General features: G+C 38.3%; 4 protein-coding genes across 6 annotated transcripts in view; 3 read left to right on the forward strand and 1 right to left on the reverse strand.

Annotated features, from left to right (window-relative positions):
• LOC146508791 (fucolectin-1-like) overlaps nt 1-25,060 on the forward strand; it is a 46,411-nt gene that overhangs the window by 16,641 nt on the left and 4,710 nt on the right. The window lies entirely within an intron of this gene.
• LOC146508793 (uncharacterized) lies at nt 128-6,879 on the forward strand. The gene is made up of 6 exons (XM_085176874.1): nt 128-328; nt 760-844; nt 1,926-2,211; nt 3,484-3,638; nt 5,709-5,988; nt 6,365-6,879. Exons 2-6 carry the CDS (start codon nt 784-786, stop codon nt 6,513-6,515), a joined length of 933 nt encoding a protein of 310 aa, XP_085033000.1. The 5' UTR covers nt 128-328; nt 760-783; the 3' UTR covers nt 6,516-6,879.
• LOC146508794 (uncharacterized) lies at nt 9,181-14,445 on the forward strand. The gene is made up of 6 exons (XM_085176871.1): nt 9,181-9,296; nt 9,484-9,551; nt 10,023-10,320; nt 10,418-10,572; nt 12,937-13,216; nt 13,530-14,445. The coding sequence occupies exons 2-6, from the start codon at nt 9,488-9,490 to the stop codon at nt 13,678-13,680; spliced, it is 948 nt and encodes a 315-aa protein (XP_085032997.1). The 5' UTR covers nt 9,181-9,296; nt 9,484-9,487; the 3' UTR covers nt 13,681-14,445.
• dpy19l1l (dpy-19-like 1, like (H. sapiens)) overlaps nt 15,274-25,060 on the reverse strand; it is a 29,391-nt gene continuing 19,604 nt past the window's right edge. For 2 of the 3 annotated variants that reach the window (XM_085176846.1, XM_085176848.1), the window contains 8 exons: nt 24,957-25,028; nt 22,532-22,611; nt 22,329-22,353; nt 20,129-20,248; nt 19,841-20,015; nt 19,517-19,616; nt 19,081-19,206; nt 15,274-17,376 (listed from right to left, as the gene is read on the reverse strand). In XM_085176846.1, the coding sequence (XP_085032972.1) occupies nt 17,205-17,376; nt 19,081-19,206; nt 19,517-19,616; nt 19,841-20,015; nt 20,129-20,248; nt 22,329-22,353; nt 22,532-22,611; nt 24,957-25,028 (870 nt within the window). In that variant the 3' untranslated portion in view covers nt 15,274-17,204. Of the gene's footprint in view, nt 17,968-19,080; nt 19,207-19,516; nt 19,617-19,840; nt 20,016-20,128; nt 20,249-22,328; nt 22,354-22,531; nt 22,612-24,956; nt 25,029-25,060 lie in introns of all 3 variants that reach the window. The other variant, XM_085176847.1, reaches the window with a different exon arrangement.

A 25,060-nucleotide genomic window follows, 5' to 3' on the forward strand; every position in this document is an offset into this window, starting at 1 on the left:
AAAGCTCGAGGCGATCCCAAACTTTTGAACAACAGTGTGTGATGCAAGTACAAGAACAAGGATGTTGCAAAATAATCAGTAAAAAAAAAAAAATCTGCATTACTGTGTTAGAAAGTTAGGTCATGACTGGAAGTGGAACACAGATCCCTGGGAACAAACCACTGGGTCGTGAATAGACAGAGTTGAAGAGGAATATGAGATAAATTTTAATGTTTGGTTTGGTGTGATTCAGCTGAGAGATGAGATGCATTGATAAAAACAAACAGAAATATAATTAATAGCAGCTTTTGTTTCAGGAAAAAGGCAACTGTTTTGTCCGGATCCTCAGGTAACACTTTCCTTTCTTTTATTTATGAAAAGCACAGTTAGAAATGACCATCTGTTACAGACAAAAAGAGGAACTCAATTGTACGATCACTTTTCAGTATAAATCCCCATCTGTATAGCAACTTATTTTTTTTCTTTGAAAAGAAAACTTTGAATGGCAACCTGATTTATCAAATAAATGGTGTCTGCTAGAGACTTTACTTCTAGTATTTCTTCAGAGTCTACAAATTGTGCATATTGCTTCTCACCATTTAAGGAAGGAACCTGGAAAAATATTGTTTTAAAGCCTTTGACTCTCACTGACCAGATTCCACAGGGAAAAAAGAGAGAGACTTAGCTTATTTCTGAAGAAAGAGTCCTAATGGAATATACTTACAGTAATAACTAATAACTAGGAATTAGAAAGGACTAAATATTGTTTGTTCTCAACAGATATCATCTTTCTTAACCAGAATAATGAAAACAAGTGTTTTCCTTCTGCTGCTCCTCTTAAGAACGAGTTCGACTTCCACTTATCGTAAGTGTGACATGAGAGTAATGTCTTAAATGTTAAAAATGGCGTATCAACATCATACAAAGATGTCCTTTAGCAGCAGTCCTTGCCTCAGTAGATATGAAAACGCCTGCTGCCAAGAGATAATACTCCTGATTTAAAAATCCACAAATGCTTAAGTGGGGGTTATCACATACGTCAAAGATTTACATAATGCTAATTAACATGAGGCCATAATGAAAAACAAAAAAATCACCTATGAGATTGGAAAGTTGTGCAGATGATCTACTAATGTGTGAAAAATGCTGGTGCAGACAGTTTATTAATATAGCAAAGTACAAAGTACAGGTATTTTCTGCATGTTTTTAATATCCAGAAAAAAAGACAGGCAATGGGAAAGGAATTTATGCATTCTGATACAGGAGTGAAAAATGAAATCAGAAATCCATGGAAACTATGAGAAATCAGACTACATGCAGATTTAATCCACAGAAGGGTTACGCTATTGCAAATGACTCAACTGAAAACTTCGCAAATCAGCAAACTAGCTGCATGCGTAGAGAAAAACAGAATATTATTTACTGACACATTCAGAGTAGTCTGTTTGTAGGAGTCTTGTAAAATAATTATACTGACATGCTTTTTCAAAATACATTATAATATCAAATAATGTATCTTTATAATTTGACTGTCTGGACTGCTTAAAGTATTGGTGTTATTTTCTTCCAAAGCAGACACACTCATCTCCAAGATGACTAATTTTGGACAATTTCACAACTCTGGCAGCAAGTGCCTATAAGTAATTCATATACAGTATATTTTGGTTTTTAGAATTGTGTTCTGCATAAAAGTTTGCATTTTATGTTGTCCTGCTGTAAAAGCTAGACTGACCTTTCTGAAGGTCATACTACAAAACAAATCTGTCTTGCATAAGCTAACTCAGAAAGGAAATAATTATAATACTTCATTAATTCCAGTAGAAATTAGGCCACATAAATAAATACCCCATAACTCATGTGCAACAACTTAGATGCTTGGGCAGTTTTGCTGTCTGTTTGAATGTCTTTCCTATTATTTTATCTTATTGTGACTCCCTAATTCACAGAAAATGTGGCCTTGCGTGGTACAGCAGCCCAGTCGATCTCTGAGGACCACGTCCTCTCAGCTGCCCACAATGCAATTGATGGAAACCGTAACTCTGACTTGAGCGCGGGATCGTGCACACTCACTAGTGAACAGAACCGTCCCTGGTGGAGAGTGGACCTGCTTCAGTCCTACATCATCACTTCTGTCACCATCACCAACAGAGGAGACTGCTGTCATGAAAGGCTCAACGGGCTAAAGATCCACATAGGCAACTCTTTGGGGAATGAAGGTTTAGGAAACCCAAAGTTAGTGCAAATAAAGAAAAAATGGCATCAATTTATACAGAGAGATTTTTTATCTTTTATTTAGCCTTTTTCTGTTTCTCTTGGTGTTTGCGATCTTGGCTTACCTCTGTCTTTCAAACAGGATCAGTGATAGCAGTAGAGGTTGTTCCTTTGTTTGTCAGTTTTGAGAAAAGGGTTTATATATCTGGACATGTGGTTATAGTTAAATCAAATATTGATAGTCTGAAAGGTGACAGTCAACGGTTTTGAAGGCTCAACATCTGTTACTTCATTTGCCATCATTTTTGCTCTATAACTTCCGGCTGCTTGCTACAGATATACCACTCCTTAAAAATACGTCTGAGCAGTATAAAGTCTGATTTGCTCTAAAGTTTGGCCCACAATTTGTTGGATTGACACAATTTTTGTGTCAGTCAAACCAATTTTAGAATTGATTTAAAACAGCTAATTGATATGTCAATGAAGTTCAAACTTCCAGATTTAATTTAAGGGAATAAGTGTATATGAATTATAACGATTTTTAAAAACACTCCCTCACTTTCAAAGTCTCATAAGTTAAAGCTTGACAGGCAGTTTTATGGCCAGGTTAGGCCTGTTCCCCGAGACTCCCTGAGGCTTTTTGAAGTAATTTTAAATATAAGACCGAAAACCATATTATCTGAAAATATACTGGAGGCAATCTGATGGTATAGGCAGTGTATGACTGAGAGTGTTTGAAGATGTTACTGCCATTTGAAGCAGCTGGATGAATCTTGAGGCATACAGGGTACAGAACTGCAGAACTCCTCAGATTCAGCTAAATACTGTAAAACTGACTGGACACTGTCCAAATGGACAGTGAAAAACTAAAGACAGATAGACCCAGAAACAAGCAGCAACTTAAGGTAGCTGCAGTAAAGCCCTAGCAGAACATCTCAAGCAACTAAACAGCACTTGTTGATGTCCATGGGTTGTAGACATCAAGCAGTTGTTCACTGTAAGGGGTTAAAAACAATCCTTACTTTTAAAATTATGTTAGTTTGTCCAATTAATTTTTAGCCTGTGATAATATATGTATTAAGACAGATGTAATTCCTAAACAACGATGTAATATTTTCTGAAATCCCTTGAACCAAAGCTGAAAGCTGCATATCATTTGATTTGAACAACTTATGGAACCAACTGTATTACCATACTGACAATCACATGTTCTAATATGTTACCCTGGTAAGCTACACACAAGGACACTAAAGCTATATATCCTATATTTCTCTCTCACACACTTTTTGTTAGGGTTGGTGAGATTTCTGAAGTTGGTGCTGGCATATCCTTCAGTGTGACTTTCACTGATCGAGCAGAGGGGCGCTATGTTATATTGACTCTGCCTGGTTCAAGAAAGATTCTCACACTCTGTGAAGTGGAAGTCTATGGATACCGTTCTCCAACTGGTAAGAATATGAGCTATTACATAAATGTGGACAGTATGCAGCCTTACAGCCAAATTCGTAGGAATCCCAGTGATGCTAGTCTTATTAGTTTAAGAAAGAAAAACTTCTCTTAGGTAATATTGTTGGAATAGATAACATACATTTTCACTGCTATGCAGATGACACCCAATTATATTTATCTAGAACCCAGATAACAAAAATGAATTTGTTAAGTTATATCCAATAGACATACTGCGCTGAATGATCTGTAATATTGTTTATAAACATGTTGCCTAACCAGGTGCTTACTGTGGACTGTATTACTTTTGTCTCCAGGAACACTGAGGTATATTTAAGTCATTTTTGACCAGGATATGTTCATAAATGTGCATATTAAACAAATATGTAAGACTGCGTTCTGTCATCTGCACAGTACTGGTAAAATTAGAAACATTTAGTCTCAGAAAGATGTTGAAAACCAGTCCATACTTTTTAGTATTCCAATTACTTATTATCAAATTGTTCTAAAAGATCCCTGAAGAGTCTTCAGTTGATCCAAAACAATAGTACTCAAAAAGGGACTCAAAAGAGAGATGATATTTTTCTATATTAGCTTCTCATCATTGGTTTCCTGTTAAATTCAAGATTGAATTAACAATCTTCTCACGAACGAAGTCTGGAATGATCAGACCCCATCACATCTTAGAGCACTTTAATCTCCAAGTGTGGGCTTATTTCAGTTTTGGAGTATTTGTAAGTTGGGTTACATTCTCCGAGAGGTTTATTTTGGGTTTTCTTGTACTTTTCAGTTCTTCTTAGGTTCTTAGTTATTTGTCATGTTTAGAGTGTAGTTCATTTAGCCTTCAGTTCTTAGTGATCATAGTTTCTCCCTCCCTCAGTGTCTAATCTTCTCCTGTGTTTAGTCAGTCCTGTCTCTGTGTTTATTTTTATCGCTCCAGTTTCTGTGTCATTCCCTGTTTCCTGTCAGGGAATCCTTCCTTGTGTTTCGACGGATTCCTTGTTAATTCCATGGCTTCCAAGGAATTAATTTTCCCAGTTTAGTTTTCCACAGCCTGTTTTTCTTTTCTATTTTTGTTATCTGCTTCAGTACCTGTTCTTATCATCTGCCTTAATAAACCGTTATAGTTATAATTATAATTTGTTATAGTTTAGTTTTGTCTCTCTGTGGTCTGCGTTTGGGTCCTCACGAAATCACATCTTCCTTGACATTACAAAGGTAAAATAGAAAGAGCCCTGGGGTATCAAACCCAGGTATCAAGCTGGTCTACACTCAGGCTGCTGGGGATTTGGGCTAGGAGATATGAGGAAAAAAAACATCACTATATGCTTAAATAACCTCAAAAGCAAATCTTATTTTCAAAAATGTGATCACCTCAAATTACAGAAACAAAAGTCTAGATAGTGACTATAAAACGACTGACCAAGAACAGCCACAGGTATCACAGCTGGTTTATGTTTTCTTGGGTGTGGGGAGACGTTGCCATGCGGAGTTTAAAACAGCCTTTTTGTAGTGGATGACTTTTCAGCTGGTGGAATAAATTCATGGTACTACTGCCTTTTGCGGCAAAAGTTTTTACAGCATGTTTTGCAAATTACTGCATTTTGCTCGACCTCCTTGTGAAATCCAAACGACAGGGAGTCTCATTCCCTCGCTTGTCTGAAACTCCCACTGTTGGCATATTTTTCCCTATCAGGTAGTATGAAAACATGCATGCTCAGCGTGTGACTTTGATATTATCTCTAACACAGTTAGTGCTTTGTCCTCTTTATTAATCATAGTCTCTATATGCTGTTCTTTTTTGTGTTTTGGTGCTCAACACACCAAGAAGAGCAAATCACTGCACCCGCACCCAAAAGAAGTTCTTCCTTTCACCATTACCAAGTGCTATTATAGGGGATCACCTGATCATTGGGAATTGATCTCAAATACTTAAGATTGGAACAGAAAAGGAATAATACATTGAAAAAGTCAATCAAATGGCATGCATTTCTTCAAGACTAACTGTAACTGTTAACAGCAAACACATGCAGATGTTGACAGTTATGTTTATCAGTTTATTCCTTTTGCAGGAGACAATCTTGCACTTGAAGGAAAAGCCACACAGTCATCGTTGTATGGATTTGGATTTGCATACAATGCCATCGATGGAAATCGTAACAGCAAGTGGGAAGAGGGCTCCTGCACTCACACAAACAACAACATCAGCCCCTGGTGGCGACTTAATTTGCGCAAAACCCACAAAGTGTTTTCTGTTAAAATTGTCAACATTGACTCCAACCCCGAACGGCTCAACGGAGCTGAGATTCGCATTGGAGATTCCCTTGACAACAATGGCAACAACAACCCCAGGTAGTTTAAAGACTGTTGACTTTTGAAGTCTGTTAAAATCTGTAAAAACACCTGGCAAGTTGCTCCCAGTACCGATGCCAGTTTCACAGACTTTGTGGAAACAACAGAAAAGCCGTTCAGTCTCACAAATGCCAGAAATTCCTTTTATAATATAATTTTAATTGCCATCATGAGAATGGTGGTGTAGACTTGTTTTACTATTTTAGCTCTACCCAAATGTAGAAACTACCCAAAACAAAACACAAAAACATGCATGTGTAGTCCTCCAACAAACCTGAACTGAAAAGTGTATATAGCTCTCACAATCCCTGTGTTTTTTAATTTAAGACATTTTTTAAAATACAAAACTTGCTAACCTTTTTGTTTCATCTGCCAGGTGTGCAGTGATCACAAACATCGCGGGAGGTGCTGTTACTAATTTCACGTGCAATGGAATGGACGGCCGCTATGTGAACATTGTCATCCCGGCCCGAGAAGAGTTCCTTAGTCTGTGTGAAGTTGAAGTGTATGGATCTAAACTTGATTAGGTTCATAACATTCAACTTTTACACATGATCATATGAACCAAATCATCTGTCACTTACTAATCACTTAATCTTTAATATGATCATATCTATCTATCTATAACTGAATTCCCACACAGCTCATTTTAAGTTTTTCTGTGACTGCATGATGAGACTTTAGGATAGAGGACTGAAAATACTTTGTAAGATAAATACAGACAATATAAGAGCACAATCAGATAAACATGTATACAACATGCACATTGTGATAGATGTCTTATGGTTTTTTCCTACCATAAGCAATTGATGGATTATCATTGTACCTGCTGAAGAAACAAAAAGCTGTATGTAATGATTATTGAAATACAATAAAACCATTTAAAACCTTTCTTTTCATTTTATTATTTATTTGTCATTTAGACAATTTTCTACATTTAAAAAATAATAACTGCTGTTTTTATTTTCTAAGTATTACTAATGTGTGTATTTAAAAGGAGGTGTGGGGAGAAATTTCACATAATTTCATTTAGACGTTTAATACTAGAATGTCAAAGTGCTTCCATGTTTCTATGCTAGCTGACTAGGGATGGGTATTGATAAGATTTTCACGATTCCGATTCCATTTTCGATTCTGTTTAACAATTCGATTCTTTATCGATTCTCTTATCGATTCTTTTTAAAAAAGGAGAACACTAAGGTCGATTAGCTTAGAACTTTGTTTTATATCTTCTCTTTGAACAAGATAGAAATTTAGGAGTAACATGGCCTTACAAACCCAACAGTGAGATCTGAAGAGATCCACAGCCTATGGCTCTTCAATGGGGTGTCACAGGGTCCCCAGGAAAAAAATTGTAAATGTAAAATAATAAAATAAATATTCTTCTGTAGCAATAACAAAGTATAACATCATTTATTCTGTAGCAGTTACACAAGAATATCCAGTAATGTCCCTGCCTACAATTAAACACGTTCACTTACCGAAAATTGGAGGCATCTACTGTGGTAAATGGGTGCAAGCCTTTGACCGCAAACTTAGTCACTGCTCGGTGACATTCGTCTATCCTGGCCTGAAAGGAGACGCTACCGGTAGACTGCAGCGACAACTGCCAGCATCTGACCCAGCCAGACTGTCTGTCTCTCTCATCATGGTCACCTAAATGCACAGTAATGGCAGGTTTTGTAACAAGGCAGATCGCGCTAACATAATATGCGCTGTTAATTGATTATTTACCTGCCGCATTAACGGCAGAGGACGTGCAAACGTTACCGCTGCTGCTGGGTTGAGATTCACGAGTCCGGAGCGGAATTAAAAACACGACATTCAATTAAGGTTATCGCGTGTTTTGTGAGCAAATGCTTTTGCATATTCGTAGTGTTTCCTCCCTTAAATGAAATATATACTTTGCAAGTATTGCAAGTTGCCCTGTTGTCATCCGTTCTCGTAAAGTATAACCAAACGTTTGAGCATTTGAGCCGCTTAGGCGACATGTTTCCTGCCAGGTAAATGACGCTCCGCAACGTGGCGACGTCATTCGGGGCAACTGGAATCGATAAGGGAATCGTTTGCAAAAATGGCAAACAATTCCAAGGAATTGAAACAGTGGGAACCGGTTCTCAACAAGAACCGGTTTTCGATACCCATCCCTATAGCTGACCAGTATGAGCTATACAACATTTTAATGTTTTATAAAAAAAAAAAAAAAAGGGACTGGTGGTTTTATGCTATATTTATTTATTTTTATTATTATTGTATTTTAGAATTTTTATTTTTAAAGTTATAGTTATTGAGAGCATCGTTACAGTCCATTCACGTGGTGACACTGAACTGTGTAATACTTACCCAAGCACAGAGTGAGGTAACGACATGCAAATATTTTGATAGGCCTTCATGTTGACTCAACTATTAAGTACAAAGTTCAGTAATCAACAAAATGCTGACTTTTTGAATTATATGGAAAACCAAAAAAACATAACCTGTAGATAAAGGTGTAACTGTACAACATCACAATGACAACTGGTAATATTGTTACAGTGTACAATACAACTAATATCTGTCTTTTGATGATGATGTGTTTAAATTGTGGAAGACAAAAGAAATGTAAAAAGATAAAAGACTTAACTCAGTAATTTCCAGTCAAATAGCACCGTGAGACCTGAATGTGCATTAATGCTCTGTAACATGTTTGCAAGACTATCATTTGATATGACTCGAGGGTGTTGATGACTAATGTGACTTAAAATGACCGACTCCTCCTCCAGAGATTTGACTGCGAGTCGACTCCTTGATCTCAATGAAGAAGTTGTTTATTCAACAGATGACCATTTTCTACAGTCATTGGTTCTGACCAAGAATAAATCATTTTCTGTTTCTTCTGCCTTCTTCCTTTTTTTCCCAGCAGGTGATCTAGCAGATTTTTAGTGTCTTTCCTCACGGTCCCTCTTCTTTTTTTCAACTTCTCTTGTCTACATCTTTCCCTTTCCTATCCCTCGGTCATGTCTCTTCCAATTGTAATAACTTAAAAGTAAAAAATAAATTAGTAATAAAGTTCAATCAAGTGGAGCAGTATGGCAAAACCGTAATGATCCACTCGGGAAAATGAAGTCAAATAGTAATATTAAACACGAAAGTGCACTATATAAACTTTGTCAAAGGTGTCCAAAGGTGATAAGTGGTGGGAGTAAACTCTGTAATGTAATGTGATTGGATAGTGTCCATGCTGAATATGGTATTTAAAGTAAATAGTAACAATAAGCTTTGCCTTGCCTGAGAGTTGACTCTTTGTTGATTACGTGAACAAATTCAGGGTAAGAATTAACATTTTTATTTCAGTCATCTTACATTTTTCAACAATTCACTGTATTTAGCAACTTTTTGACAGATTTGCACTTGACTGTGCATGTATTGAGTTTTTGTACTACAGTACCTGCACATTTGGTAAAACCTAAATTACCTAACCTAAATCTTCTTTTTTATCTTCTTTGTATCAACCAGAATTATGAGCTTCAGTAGAGCATCTCTTCTGCTCCTCTTTGTGCAGATGTCCTCAGTCTTCACTTACCGTAAGTACGATGTACAAATACCAGCACATTAGGATTAATTATAAAAGATCACTAGATGCAGTAGAATTCTTTTTAACTGTAAAACAAATGTGAATGTACATAAAAATGGCATGCTGATCCAATCGTAGTAGAATTAAAAAATAAAAGTGGACATCCTAACTGTATAAAAAAAGATCACCAAAGTTAATGACATGTATTGATTGTGCAAATTTCATGGCGTTCCACCCAATACGTGTTAAGTCAAATCTGTAAAAAACAACAAAATATTAACCTTTTGAAGATGATGCACAAAAGCAATAACCAAAATGAACTGATCGAGAAAGTCATGTGTGTTGTTACTACTTGGAACCCTAAAGGCTCAACTTTCATGTCAAGCTAATGATCGTAGATTGAACACACAGGTTTTTGGATGATATCAATTCCTCCAAAGGAAAAAAAAAGCTGATGAAAATATGTTTATATCTTTTACAGAAAATGTGGCTTTACGTGGAAAAGCCACGCAGTCACGTCTAATCGACCCGGGAGAGTGGGATGGATTTGCAGCAGCGAGTAATGCTATCGATGGAAACCGTAAATCTCGCTTTAATTATGGATCATGCAGTCACACTGCAACAGAGGCAAACCCGTGGTGGAGAGTAGACTTGCTGGAGTCCTATATAATCACCTCCATGATCATCACCAATCGAGAAGACTGTTGCGAAGAAAGGATCAATGGAGCAGAGATTTATATTGGCAACAAGTTACAAGACAATGGCGCTGCAAACCCACGGTGAGTCACTGATAATTTCCAGTGTATTCAGTATTTATCTGAAACTTTTCTGTATAATAGAAAGACTTGAGACTACAGGCTTCTTCCTCTCTTTTAGGGTTGCTGTAGTTTCTTCAATTCCTGCAGGGAGCTCACACACCATAACTTTCAGTAATCCTGTGGAGGGACGTTATGTCACTGTGCTTTTACCAGGTTCAAACAGAATTCTTACACTCTGTGAAGTGGAGGTTTATGGGTATCATGCCCCAACTGGTAAGAAATTAACACCCTTTTCTTTCTCACCATACTTTTTTGTAATTTTGACTTTACCACTAGTCTGTCTCATATAAGATGTGACTGAAGTACAGACTTTCATCTTAAGAGTTTTATCAAAAGTATTACATTAAATGTTTATGAATTACAACCTTTTTTATAAAGAGTCCTCCATTTTTTCAGGAGTCATTAGCCTAGACAGAAATCCAGCATCAGTCTGCACTCCACGAGTTCTCTGTGAAGTGGCATAAACAAATGTGAATAGTTTGAGAAAAAATATGAGACTTAAGTCTTTCACAAATGTAATTTTTCTTCACCACCCAAAAAACATCTGTGTTACACACTCCATGAGTCCCCTAAAGTGCCAGCAGACCATACCACAAACAAGACATTTAAATATCAGTAATTAATTTATACCATTAACGTAATGGTACAGGAACAACATGATAAGAAGCAAACTGACATCAGGGACTAAAACAATAAACAGAAAGTCCCACTATTGCTAGAAAGAAGAAAAAAAAAACTAAACCATAATTTGAAACAAAAATACAAAGCTCCGCGGTTGGCCGCTAAACAGAAGATAACTTGGACAAATCAAGTTGCATCGAACCACTACCAAGTTTCCATTAACCTACAAATAACGTTACCAAATACACCAGAATAGATCCAGCCAGGTCCAACAAGCCACTTTCACTTAAAGCAGAAAAATGGCACTGATCAACCAACCACACACAACTATATAATTTATATATGCAGATACAGTGGCTTGCAAAAGTATTCGGAACTTTTCCACATTTGGTCACATTACAGCCACAAACATGAATTAATTTTATTGGAATTCCACGTGAAAGACCAATACAAAGTGGTGTACACGTGAGAAGTGGAACGAAAATTATACATGATTACAAACATTTTTTACAAATAACTGAAAAGTGGGGTGTGCGTAATTATTCAGCCCCCTGAGTCAATACTTTGTAGAACCACCTTTTGCTGCAATTACAGCTGCCAGTCTTTTAGGGTCTGTCTCTACCAGCTTTGCACATCTAGAGACTGAAATCCTTGCCCATTCTTCTTTGCAAAACAGTTCCAGCTCAGATTAGATGGACAGCGTTTGTGAACAGCAGTTTTCAGATCTTGCCACAGAGTCTCGATTGGATTTAGATCTGGACTTTGACAGGGCCATTCTAACACAAGGATATGTTTTGTTTTAAACCATCCCATTGTTGCCCTGGCTTTATGTTTAGGGTCCTAGTCCTGGAAGGTGAACCTCCGCCCCAGTCTCAAGTCTTTTGCAGACTCCAAGAGGTTTTCTTCCAAGATTGTCCTGTATTTGGCTCCATCCAGCTTCCCATCAACTTTGACCAGCTTCCCTGTCCCTGCTGAAGAGAAGCACCCCCAGAACTTTGTGCAGTGCACGACTAATAGTTGTCCTATGGAGAGATTCCCCCACCTGAGCTGTAGATCTCTGCAGCTCGTCCAGAGTCACCATGGGCCTCTTGGCTGCATTTCTGATCAGCGCTCTCCTTGTTCGGCCTGTGAGTTTAGGTGGACGACCTTGTCTTGGTAGGTTTACAGTTGTGCCATACTCCTTCCATTTCTGAATGATCGCTTGAACAGTGCTCCGTGGATGTTCAAGGCTTGGGAAATCTTTGTGTAGCCTAAGGCTGCTTTAAATTTCTCAATAACTTTATCCCTGACCTGTCTGGTGTGTTCTTTGGACTTCATGGTGTTGTTGCTCCCAATATTCTCTTAGACAACCTCTGAGGCCGTCACAGAGCAGCTGTATTTGTACTGACATTAGATTACACACAGGTGCACTCTATTTAGTCATTAGCACTCATCAGGCAATGTCTATGGGCAGCTGACTGCACTCAGACCAAAGGGGGCGGAATAATTACACACACCCCACTTTGCAGTTATTTATTTGTAAAAAAATGTTTGGAATCATGTATGATTTTTGTTCCACTTCTCACGTGTACACCACCTTGTATTGGTCCTTCACGTGGAATTCACGTGGCTGTAATGTGAGAAAATGTGGGAAAGTTCAAGGGGCTGAATACTTCTGCAAGCCACTATAGTCACTGCTGAACTGCACTCTGGAAAACTGAGGAAGAGAGCAGCTCTCTTCCAGGAATATGCCAAAAAGTGTAATCATTAAACTGTTGAGAAAAAATTAAAAAACAAGTACAGCACGGTTTTTAAAATTTCAGTTGGCTCCACAACCCCCCCCCCCCCAAAAAAAAACAACAATAAAAGTTGTGAGAGCTTGTTTAAAGGTCTCTGCGTTGATCATCTCATCCATTCAAGTAAACTGTCTTGATGTGTCTGTGATGAGAACATAAATCCCTCAACCATATTTTGCAGGAGAGAACCTTGCACTCCAAGGAAAAGCCACGCAGTCATCAGTGGAGACCTTAGGGCTTGCATATAACGCCATAGATGGAAATCGTAACAGCAACCCAGAAAAAGGATCCTGCACTCAGACAAGCTATGACAACATCCCCTGGTGGCGACTTGACCTGCGCAAAACACACAAAGTGTTTTCTGTTAAGATAGTCAACTCTGATTCTGACCCAGAACGACTCAACGGGGCTGAGATTCGCATTGGAGACTCTCTTGACAACAATGGCAACAGCAATCCCAGGTACTTTACAGAATAAAAACTGAAAGCATTATAATTTAGCATAATTTAAAGCATTATCAAATTGGACCTCAGTTGGGATTTTTGTCTTTTACTGTCCTGATAGCAGCAGCAGTACATTAATCAATACGCTCTGTGACTCCAACCATTAAGCAAAAACATTAATAGATTAAACTTGCCAGCTTTCTCCTTCATGGTCGTCTCCTTGTGCAGCTCTAAGTGAAATCTGAAGAACCCAGTGTTATTCAAAACCATTACATCAGAGACGTGGTGAAAGTATCCAGGTTAATCAAGTGATTTCTGCTTCCTTTGCCAGGTGTGCTGTGATCACAAGTATTCCTGCAGGCGGCATTCAAGAGTTCAAATGCAATGGGATGGATGGCCGCTACGTTAACATTGTCATCCCAGGAAGAGAAGAATATCTGAGTCTGTGCGAAGTGGAGGTTTATGGTTCCGTCCTGGATTAGGTGGAAAAATTATTTCACTTACAGAATTTTAACAAATCAAAAGAAATCCATCACCCGATGACAACTGGGATAGGCCATCATGGGCAGGGGACACCGCGCCAATTTATCAGAATAGAATCAGAAGGCTAATAAAGAGAGACCTGTATTCCAATCTGAGCATCACACACTGACTTTGTGTAAACAACAGCTAAAGAGCAGTTAGCTAAAGGCAGTTACTCACGAGACATTCAGCCTCACCATTACAACCAAACAGGGGTTGTGAGCAGGTCAGTGGGCGAGTTTCTCCCAATGCTGTCAGGACATATTTGATGCGACTCTTGAATGTCTACAAAGGCAGTGCAGAGTGCAAAGAAAGCATGACGAATACATCCAACAAAAAATAAATGGAAAATACACCAGATTCAAATAAACCAATAAACAATCTTTTAAAAAATTCAAATAAATGCTTGATTTGTGCTTTTCACATCTACATTTAAATCTACATTTAAGACAAAGCAATGGTGCTCACTCCAAATATTTTATTTTTTAAATACAGAAAATATAGACAAATAGAAAAAACATCAGAAACACAACGAGGCCAGAGAGTGGAATAAAGTGATTTTGTCAAAGTGTCTGGGAAAGTGTGACAATGGCACAGTTGCTTAAAACCGGGCACTTGCAAGCTCGCTTGTACACCATTAAAATCTTCAGACATTAATTCGCCACATTTATTCACATCACAGAAACAACTTTTTCCAACCGTGAAGATAACAGTTTTCAACAAAATTATTCACCCCAAGACACATCTTTAATCTGTCAAGAAAACAAACAAAATCAGCTTTTTTTATATAAACTAAAACAATCATTGAGACATTTTTATAAATGACTGGAGGAAATATCTTATGAAGAAAAGTGGCAATAGAAAAAACACCTGAGTGGTGACGGTTGAGTTACTCCTGTTGGTGAAGGTGGTTCACTCCTCTCACAGGAATAGTTTTACATTTTTAAAAGAGCCACACTAACCACATGTCTGTATACCAAATATTAAGCTATAGCCAACAAGTTTGTGTCTCGCCTTAGCACAAGGACTGGGAGGAAAAACAAGCAAACAAATGAAACTTGAACATGGAATTGTGATTTTGTAGGAAAACATTTTCATCACACCACCTAAGAGCAGCACAGTGCGACAAACAGCTGTTTCTGCAGGTTGTGCACCACGGCGAGTTGTGGCGCTGCAGGGTGTAAAACACAAGTGTACGAAAGTGTATTGTGCCGGTTTTTACTGTCATTTAATATTAATTACACATCAATAAAGAAGCTCAGAGATTCACAGATTACACAGAGGGATACAAGTCTGAAAAGATTAAAAAACTCCTTCACCAGGAGTCATGGCACTTATGAATCTTAACAGGCTTAAAACTGACTCCAAGGGTTTATTGAATCTGATTATTATTAAGACAAATAAACCAACCAAATCTCTGAAATAGGGAAAAGTGCAGCATTACAGGCAAATCCATGTTTACCCAAATTAAAATATTTCAACTTTGATGAGAAATTTGCTTTGCAATGTAAAAATCCCACGAGAATGGTCTCTGAGGTTTGTTCCTGACACCACAGACAATCAGAAAAGCAGGACAAGCTTCACTGTTTGTAGGCGGCTGAAGCTGAACGGTTAAACTCTGCTCTGAGATAAAAAAGAAATAAAAGAAACAGCTGTATTTTGAGGGAATGAGCAAAATCTTAGTTCTTTATTGTAAATTGTGAAAATATTAATGTAACTTGAGCCATCAGCTGTTGATCAAGCCATCGACTTTTAGACGTGAAGATTCAGGTTTATTTAAACAAGTAATTCATGGCCTAGGTGGTTTTTAGAAAGCTGACCTTGAGGTCGAGGTCACTGGGATTCAAACTTATCTGAGATTTTTTGTAGACAGACCTTCAGTATGAATCGAGTGTCATGTTCCCAAGATTCACCTCTGAGCTCGACTTTGAGACCAAGGTCACCAAACTTCCTCCCTAAAAGGGATTCAGACTTTTTGTTTCAGATTTTTAGTAAATGCACCTATGCCATCAATTTGAAAATCAATTGGACTTCCATCTGGAGTCATCCTGTTACAAGATTTTCAGAAAACCTGACCTCTGACCTTGACGACGAGGTCGCCAGCAGTTGTTAGTAGACGCACTTACGGTATCAATTTCAAAATCCTACGTCACCTCGTTTTCAAGTTATCACACTATGACCTGTTATGTTTTTTTCCTATAACTCTCTAAAGGAGCCAGTTAAACTCTTTTCCCCATTTTCCAGTCCTTTTGCCAAAATAAGCCAAGCTGATCCGCTTCTGGCTATAGCTACATATTTATTAAACAGACATGACAGGGGTATTGTTATTCTCAAGTAATGGCATAAATCAAATGAGGCATGTTTTTAATGTGGTCCGACAAAAGGAACCGGCGACTGCTACCATTACCATAAAATTTACTGCTACGAATAACTGATTGGCTGTCACATAAAAATGAATTTTTCATATGCTACAGTACCCTGAATATGCAGCTTTGATAATAAAACTTCCTTTGGCAACAAACAATAATTCAAGAAGCACAAAGAACATTTTAAAGGCCATCAGCAGTTTACAAAACAACGTAGTCAGTATTTACAAAAAACAGACTCAAAGAAATCGATGTTTTTGTTGCCTTCTCAGACATAAAAATTATACAATAAACTAACTATTACTGAAGCAACAACAAAAGCTCTGCTTCCAATTAAGCTAAAATGTTTTTTGAGTTCAATGTTTTTTGAGTTGAATTCAGTCCACATAGACATCAATGTTATGTACATTTTAAAACACAAGAACACTATTTTCTTCTTAGACTCCCAAAAGTCTCAAAACACTGTTTGCTTGAAAAGAAAATGTTTCAACACTTTTAAAGTTGCATAAAAACGGTGACACCAATAAATTATAAAAATAGTGTACTACTGAAAAATCGTTTCATACATCAACACTGTGCATAACAATAGAAGAAGTCAGCTTTTGCCAGGTTTGCAGAGGGTATTGCTTCACAGTATGTGGACATCACTGATTGGTCTTGCCAGACAAAAGTTTACTTCTGAAGTGAAAGTCAAAATCAGTTCTACACAGTAAGAAAAACACTATACAAATGTAATTGAGCATTCCTTAAAATAAGGAATATATGTAACAAGACCAATGCTAGGAAGCTAAATGGAGAGCTACAACCACCACCGCCTGGCTTTCATATAATGAACATCACTAGTGACAACAACGCAGCAATAGCTAGTCTGGAAAGAGACTGAGTTAAAAATACTGAGAGCTGTGACGCCACCAAGAGGTTTTAGACTCATGGCATACTTGTTTGTTATGTCCAACCTGCTTTTGAGCCACTGTTTGGTGAATCAAAGTAACAAAAGAAATGTGGAACCGGGGTTTTTGGGAAGTAAAAAGCAGCAACGGCAGTGAGTGACCAAAAAATGCACGACAAAGAAGTGACGCAACAAACAGTTTGGTGTTGAGCCAGTGTGTCCAGCGATGTTATCTGAGATCTTTGGTGGCTTTGGGGACTTTGAGAACTTTGTAAATGTCATTGGAAAAGACTGTGGTAAAGTGGGGTCGAGAGTTCCTGGAAATATGGGTGCAGAGGGGGGTTTTACCAACATTTTGGGGGTCCTCAATATCCCAGATCTCTGGCATGCTGCACCCAGGTCTGATGGAGAGGAAGAATGAGAAAGATAAACAAGAATTAAATAAGATAAAAGGCAAAGTTAAAGGTTTCAGGGATACCATTTTGCTGACCCACATCCACCCATCTACATTAAAGGGGCGGCTGTGGAGCGTGTGAGCAGCTTCAAGACGACCAACTTCTCCAAGCTGGTCAAGAAGGCTCACCAGCGCCTCTTCTTCCTGAGGACTCGGAGGAAGAACCACCTGTCCTCAGACATCCTGGTGAACTTCTATCACTGCACCATCGAGAGCATCCTGACCAACTGTATAACAGTCTGGTATGGGAACTGCTCTGCTTTGGGCCGGAAGGCGTTGAATAGGGTGAAAACTGCCCAGCGCATCACTGGAGCACCATAAATGACATCTACAGGAAGCGGTGTCTGAAAAGGGCTGGGAAAATCATCAAAGACTCCAGTCACCCAGCACACGGACTCTTCACCCTACTGCCCTCTGGGAGGTGCTACAGCCGCCGGACTAAGACCACCAGGTACCGGAACAGCTTCTTCCCCACAGCTGTCAGACTCCTGAACTCACATTAAACTCACGGAATGAACATACACACACCCACAACCACCTACACACACACACACACACACACACAATGGACAAAAACAAACAAATGGACAACCGTACCCTCAAACACACAATAATAACATGGACTGAACCAACACTCACCACCACTAGCACTTTATAGCCTCTGTAGAAATTATCCACATATCTCACTTATCTTGACTGCACTACTGTATAATTCTGTATAAACAATCATTCTGTACAATACGACAATTATAGTTCTACAACTGTTTATAACTTGCATAGTTCATATTTCTCTATAGTTTTCATATTTATATCCTGTTCATAGCCTGTACATACTTATAGTTATTGCATATTCATAACATACCTTCATACCGTGTACATTGTAACATACCTATAACAGACACATTTCTGTAATATATCTATATTATGGCTAAAGCACTTCTGGATGGATGCAAACTGCATTTCATTGCCTTGTACTTGTGACATGTGCAATGACAATAAAGTTGAATTCGATTCTATTTTGTCTGTCTTTTTAATCCCTTTTTGAAAATATTCTTCAAATTTTTATTGTGTTGTGTTAACAGTGGTCAAAACAGATTTAACAGCAAACTTAATGGTTGCACTGTTTGCCTAAAAGGAGTGAAAGTTGTCCAGCAGGGCAGTGGTCCCCAAACTCTTTTGCACCATGGACCGGTTTAATGTTAGACAATATTTTCACGGACTGTCCCTTAAGGTATCGCGGATAAATACAACAAAATAAAATGATACGACCAACACAAAAACTGTGGTATTTTGTAAATATAATAATAAACACGAATTGACTGTTTAATTGTGCAACTTCATTAGCAGCGTCCTCCTGAAATGCGCCAACAACATTGAGAGTAACATCCTGCTCTCTGCCCCCTTAATACTCTCTGGTAGCTATGGCAACGCGTAAATATTTCTTTCAAAATAAGACACACAACTAACACGGGAAAAGACAGAATAGACGATAAAAACCCTGAAAACCATAACTTTCAGACCTGAACCTCAACTCTCACGGACTGGTACGAGTCGGTGGCCCGGGGGTTGGGGACTGCTGCAGCAGGGGGTCGACTTAAGCTTGTCTACTGTGCACACGACAGTGAAAGGAGCAGCGGTGCTGTTGCAGTACCTGGTTCGCCTGGTGCACCACGAATCCTCAAGGATGAAAAACTCCACTCCCAGCTTCATGAGGTTCCTCTTAACGGTTTCTCCAGACATGCGGCTGTACATGGAGTAGACCAGCTTGGTTCTCTCTCTGTGAGAATCAACAATGTTATAAAGTGTGATAAAGCAGTGGGATGAGAACAAAAAGGTAATAAAGCGCCTGCATTTTTACGGGAAGGTGTGGGGAAAAAATTGACTCGACATTTTTGCTTCCAGAATTAAGTTAATGAAGTGAAAAGTAGCACAATCATCATTTGAAGAATGGTCCTTTTAATGCCTGTTTGGTGCAGTGTTTGATTCATTTCTTTTATTGTCAAGATGAATGAAATTGTTAAATAAATCTTTTACAGCTAATTTAATGCTAGATTGGAGATTGAAGAAGAGCTGTAGATTCCTCTGACCTCAGCCCAGCGTCTTCGTAGTGAGGGTGGTTGACAATAGGCCGACCTGTGGAAAGCTTTACGCTGGCCATGGTGGGCATCGCTCCAGCAAACACAGCATCTGCAATCAAAGCAAAAACCAAATAAAAAGAAAACAAACCAAAAGCAGAGCATCAAACAGGAAAGTTTTCATTCATTAGATTATATACAGTACTTCATAATTTATAACAATAGAATATACTTTAAAATTTTATGCTGTAATCAGGGCGAGCTGCTTATTAATCTTAATACTTGTTTAATACTATTGTTTGCTCGGTAGCGATGAAATCAGGCAAGGTCACTCACTAGGACGGGTGTTTTCCTGGATCCAGTCCAGCAGCTCCTCCTGGGGCAGGTTGCTGAACTCTCCGATGATCGCCCACTGGGCCTGCAGATTGGTCATTCCCTGTATGGCCATGATGGCCAATACAGCAAAAACCACAGTGTGCTGCTTAAACTTCTCCCCAATCCAGCCAAAGAGCTGAAGGGACAGAACAGACTCATTATATTTAAGTAAAGAGGAGACTTTGTAGGTAAAACAATATTGAAAGCAGTTTTTTTTGTTTTGCTTTTGTGCGTCACTGAGAGACAGACCTGTCTGGAGCAGATCAATGACGCCATGATGCACATGTGTGGCGTCAGGAAGAGCTTCAGGCGCATAATGAGGATGGCCAGGACAGCAAAAGCCACCAGCTGCAGACTGTGGTACACCAGCTACAGAGAAACAGGTTCACACACAGAAAATTAAACAAATCCACAATCATCTACCAGAAACTCTTCTGTAGCCGAGTGTTTAACAAAATCTGTTTGACTCATAAAACACTACTTGACTGACATTGCTGTATAAATTCATATTTCATAGTATTTTACATTGCTGCCTTAATGACTACTTATCACAAAGTGCTTTTCACACTGATTAAAGGGCAGAGTGTATATTTTAACTTAGACCTGATATTTTCCTTACTGTCAGGTTCTGCTAAAATATTTAATCAAGTTGTCAAATGATTGAAATTTAAATATATTGTAAGTAATTTAAGAAGCAAAAATTGAGCCATTGTGGCTCAAGAGGGACAGCTGGTTGTCTAGCAACCGTAGTTGTGCTGCTGGACAAGATGCTGAACCCCAGACTGCCCAAACTCATTGAATCGCACCACATGAAAGAGTGCAAGTGGCTTTCAGTGAGAAGCACTTTGACTCCTCAGAGTGGAAAAATTCTATATGTAGATACCAGTTCAAAAAGCTCAATGTTTCATCTGTGGATACAAGCCTACAGTGTGTCCACCTTTGAGGTGTAACAAATATATAGATGGTCTGTTTTTAAATGTATTGCTCAGACAAAAAATATATATAAATAAATGAATCACTGTAATAAAACACAAAGTCCATTACATTTAGAAATATCAATCAGTTCACTTAGGAAGCAGAATCTATTGTGAACCCATTTTACATCCTGTGGTGCAAATCAAAGTAAAAACAGGTGCACTGGAGAGACAACAGCAAAGCCGCCACAGAAAGAGAACGGCTTTTCAGGTGGTGACTACAGGCCATTACTCTCTCTCAGTATCTGTTACTATCCTTCTTACAGTTGGGAGCATGAAAGAGAACCTGCAGCCCAATCAGGTTGCAAAGGTAGTGTGCTATGTCTGCCAACATAGTCTCCAGAGTGTGGAGGAGATGGCAGGAGATGGGCCATTACACGAGGAGAGCTAGTCAGGGCTTTGGAAGGGCATCAACCAAACAGTGGGACTGTATCAACTTTTTTGTGCTCTACATCATGACCTACATTAGGTTACGTGTGTGCATGTTTCTGACCAACGTTTGAAAAAGACTTTATGAGGGCGGGGTGAGGTCGTGGGGTCTTTTTGTGAGATCTATGTTGATAAACCAGCATTTGCCTGATAAGACCAGAAAGGCAGGTATGCCAATGGCACAAATGACATTGGCATACCTGCCAAGGATGGCAAATGTTATGATGCCTGCAAACTCATCTTTGAACACAAAAGTGTAACTATTAAAAAAAGTATTAACAAAACCACTATGTTTTATTTGAATTTAAACTCAGTATTTAGTCTATAATGGTGTGTCTTAATGCTCGCCTTCCTGTTGCTCTCTGTTTTAAATGGCAATTAGCCAACTGAGTACTCTGGATTCAACGCCACAGATGGAAAAGTCACAGATGACAGCTGTGCTGTTTACGGACATAAAGTGCAGACGCATTTCAGTAATGTTAGTGTCGCTCATTTCATGTAGATTTGGATTACGCAATCAAATTTATTTGATCTAAATTTGTGCTGCACATACTGCAAACTAAAAAACAAACAGTGGAAGTTGTCATTAACTACAATCAGAAACAGCTCTGCGATCTGCTCCTTAGCTGTGATCTCTTCAGTACATTTTAACCTGTATTTTCCTGCGCAGTGAGTAAGTGTTCCTCTCTGAGCATTTATAGACCATCAGAGCCATTATATAGGCAAGCTTTAGAAACTGAACATCTGAACATTTTACTGCCCAGAGAGAGATATTACAGAAAATGACATGAAGCAGCTGGGAGAAAGCAGACAAAAGGCAGTAGAGTGGGATTTCATAGCAGAAGGGAAAAATGCCTTTGATTTCCTGGTAATGAGAAAAGGGATCAAAATCACTCTGGGGCATAGAAACTGAGCAGACTTCACTGCACAGGAGAATATAATCATATAAAACAGGTTTAGGAAAAGGGAACGCGTGGAAGTGTGGTCAGTTGTTATATCTGCATATATTTAACAAAAAAAATAAATGATGTAAGTATTTTTCTCACCTCTCCTTTTGCAGCTATTTCAGACCTGCAACACAGAACAGAGAAATATGTGAAGCCAGCTGCCCACTCAAAACAAAAATCAAGCCATCATTTTACTTTTAAAGGTAAGAGACTGCATTATTTTAGAGCATTTTATTTTCCCAGTTAAACACAGTTTCTGTTTGATCAACAGAATGCATCAAGTCCTTGAGAGGAAGCCTCACCCTGCAGCTTCGTCAGCATCCTCAGTCTTGGCCAACGTCTTCTCCCCGTGCCTCAGGCACCGGACTATATCCTGGATGGTCTGAAAAAGACAAATACTTCGAAGGATATTTCTTCTCATGTTTAAATGCTCTGCATATCATGCTTTGTCAAACTGATTCATGTGTTCTTAGCTTAGCGTGGGCAGGGTATAATGAGATTAAATCATATAAATAGGACTTCCTCAAATATTTTTCCTCTGATGTTTCCCCTCTACAAATGTTAGCGTGACCATAATCGGGGGGAAATCTTTTCATCCTTCCCTTCCTTAAAGGCTTAAATATAAAAATGTATATCAGTTCCTGACAAGTCCAAATAAAACAACTGTAGTTTACTGAAACTGAAACAACAACACCTGAACAAGCTTCTTAGTCTACACAAGAATGGAAGGAAAGCTACGTGAACTAACCAGAGCAGACAGCATCTTTGTCTTTCAGCTGCTGTGAAGCAGAAGCTCACGGCTCAATAAGTGATTTGATCTTTGTGTCTGACTGCCTGCTGTTCTGAAAGGTGAGATCGTAGCTTTCATACTGCAGACACTTTCTGACAGTCATGCTGCATAATTTCTTCTTCACAGAAGAGTTTGAGATTTTAAAAAACAAAAGATTTTTTATACACATGACTGTTTGGGCTTTCTTGCCTTTTCTGCCAACATTTCCTCACCTCATGACTTTTATAGAACTTGTGTAAGTAATGTAGCATTTCACTGATGAATAATTTCTTGTCATTGTGCATTTTAAATTGCTTCTTAGATTTTTTTTCTGACAGATCAGATCCTAATGCTATGCTACAACTCAGACACCAAACCCAGAGTTATCCTTCGGCACTAGTGTGTGCATGTTAGTCAGAGAAAGCATAAAGGTATGGAAAGCAAAATTACTTGTATAACTGTGTGTATGATGGGTAGAGGTGGGAATCACCATACATCCCACGATACGATATTATCACAATACTTAACGCACGATACGATATTATTGCAATTTTTTAAAATATTTTGCGATATTCAGATTCTGTACATAAAGGTAAACTTTATCAATATTCATTTTATCTAATATCAAAGTCTCACATTGAGTCTTTCTCTCATTTCAGTTTGATTGTTGACAAACTGAACGGTTTGTATTACAGTCTAGTCCAACTTAACTGAACGCAACCATCTGGTACAATTATAGCTATTCTGAGCTATGCAGTTTATGAAAACTATGCAGCCCATTCAGCAACTGAAGAATTTGAAAGTAAATTAAAACAAAATATAATTTTAGATTAAATAAAAAAGTTTTAAAGTCTTAAATTAAAATAAGTAAACTGTCATGTTTATTGCTGCCAAAAAACAGTTAAACACATTTGGACAGTGAAGGAATGTCAGGATTCTTGCTCAGAAAAAGGAGCTGATCAACATGCTCTGAAGTCAGAGCACGTTCCAGTCCACAAAAACTTTTTTTGTAACAAAATATCGATTTCTGCTGTCCCTGTATCGATACATTATTAGCAAACAAAATATCACGATACTACACAGTATCGATTTCATCCCCCACCCCTAATGATGGGTGCCCGAGGCTTGTAGTGAAAAGCACTTTTAAGTGCTCAGTTAGAGCAGAAAAAAGTACCAGTCCATTTACAATATCCATATAATACTTCTCAGGAATACAGCTGCTTCATAAATACTTTTTTTGCAGCTCATTATAGATTATATGAGATCCTAAAAAATGATTAACTTGCATTCGCAATGTTTACATGAAATAATCCAAAAGCAACCAATCACGTCTTCGATTTAGATTTTAAAAGTTCAGAAACAGCAGCCAGTGTTACCTACTATCAAGTCATCTTCCCTTTACGCTTTAATTTTATGATGAGCTGCTTAAAAATATAAAGTATCTAAGCTCATGAGCCAGTATGTGTGATCTTCTCTGGAGTTTTTTCAATAAAAGAACCTTTTCTATAATTTGCACCTCTCATATGAACCATGGTGTGGTGACGATGTTCACTTGTACCTTTAGTGTCAGTCTGACACCATGATATTTATACAGCCATAAACTGCATATTAATGCTGCTTTCATAAGATTTCAGCAAAATCATCCAGCCTTCCAAACATTCAACAGCTGAATGTGAGAATGTGGACTTGTGAAGTCAAATGTCAGCTGTTTGAGCAATTTCGATGGTTCAATATGCAGGAATGTACTGTAAACTGTAGCATAGGCGATACAAGAACAAAAAGAGCAGTGACTAAGACAGATCTTGCTAATTTTTATCCATTTTCCCACAGACCGAGAGAAACCTACGACTGTTCTGAGCAAGGCTTCCCAATACACCTCACCTGATACCGTCTGCTGCTTTGAAAACAAATGTTTATCCTTTTCATAGGGATGGTTTTATGCTTACAAGAGGACTTACCCTGCCAGCAATGAGAGCAACCACCAGCACATTGATGGGCAGCAGCAACGTTTTAAGGTAACGCGCAGGAGTCTGAGGCAGAGAAGCAGACAATTCAATTCAAT

The sequence above is a fragment of the Neolamprologus multifasciatus genome, chromosome 11, assembly GCF_963576455.1.
Source record: "Neolamprologus multifasciatus chromosome 11, fNeoMul1.2, whole genome shotgun sequence".
Taxonomy (NCBI): domain Eukaryota; kingdom Metazoa; phylum Chordata; class Actinopteri; order Cichliformes; family Cichlidae; genus Neolamprologus; species Neolamprologus multifasciatus.

Coding starts and splice junctions, on each gene's coding strand:
- LOC146508793 (XM_085176874.1), top strand. CDS start 784: ATGAAAACAAGTGTTTTCCTTCTGCTGCTCCTCTTAAGAACGAGTTCG. Junction 3,639..5,708: donor TGGATACCGTTCTCCAACTG/GTAAGAATATGA, acceptor TTCCTTTTGCAG/GAGACAATCTTGCACTTGAA. Junction 5,989..6,364: donor AATGGCAACAACAACCCCAG/GTAGTTTAAAGA, acceptor TTCATCTGCCAG/GTGTGCAGTGATCACAAACA.
- LOC146508794 (XM_085176871.1), top strand. CDS start 9,488: ATGAGCTTCAGTAGAGCATCTCTTCTGCTCCTCTTTGTGCAGATGTCC. Junction 10,321..10,417: donor AATGGCGCTGCAAACCCACG/GTGAGTCACTGA, acceptor CCTCTCTTTTAG/GGTTGCTGTAGTTTCTTCAA. Junction 13,217..13,529: donor AATGGCAACAGCAATCCCAG/GTACTTTACAGA, acceptor TTCCTTTGCCAG/GTGTGCTGTGATCACAAGTA.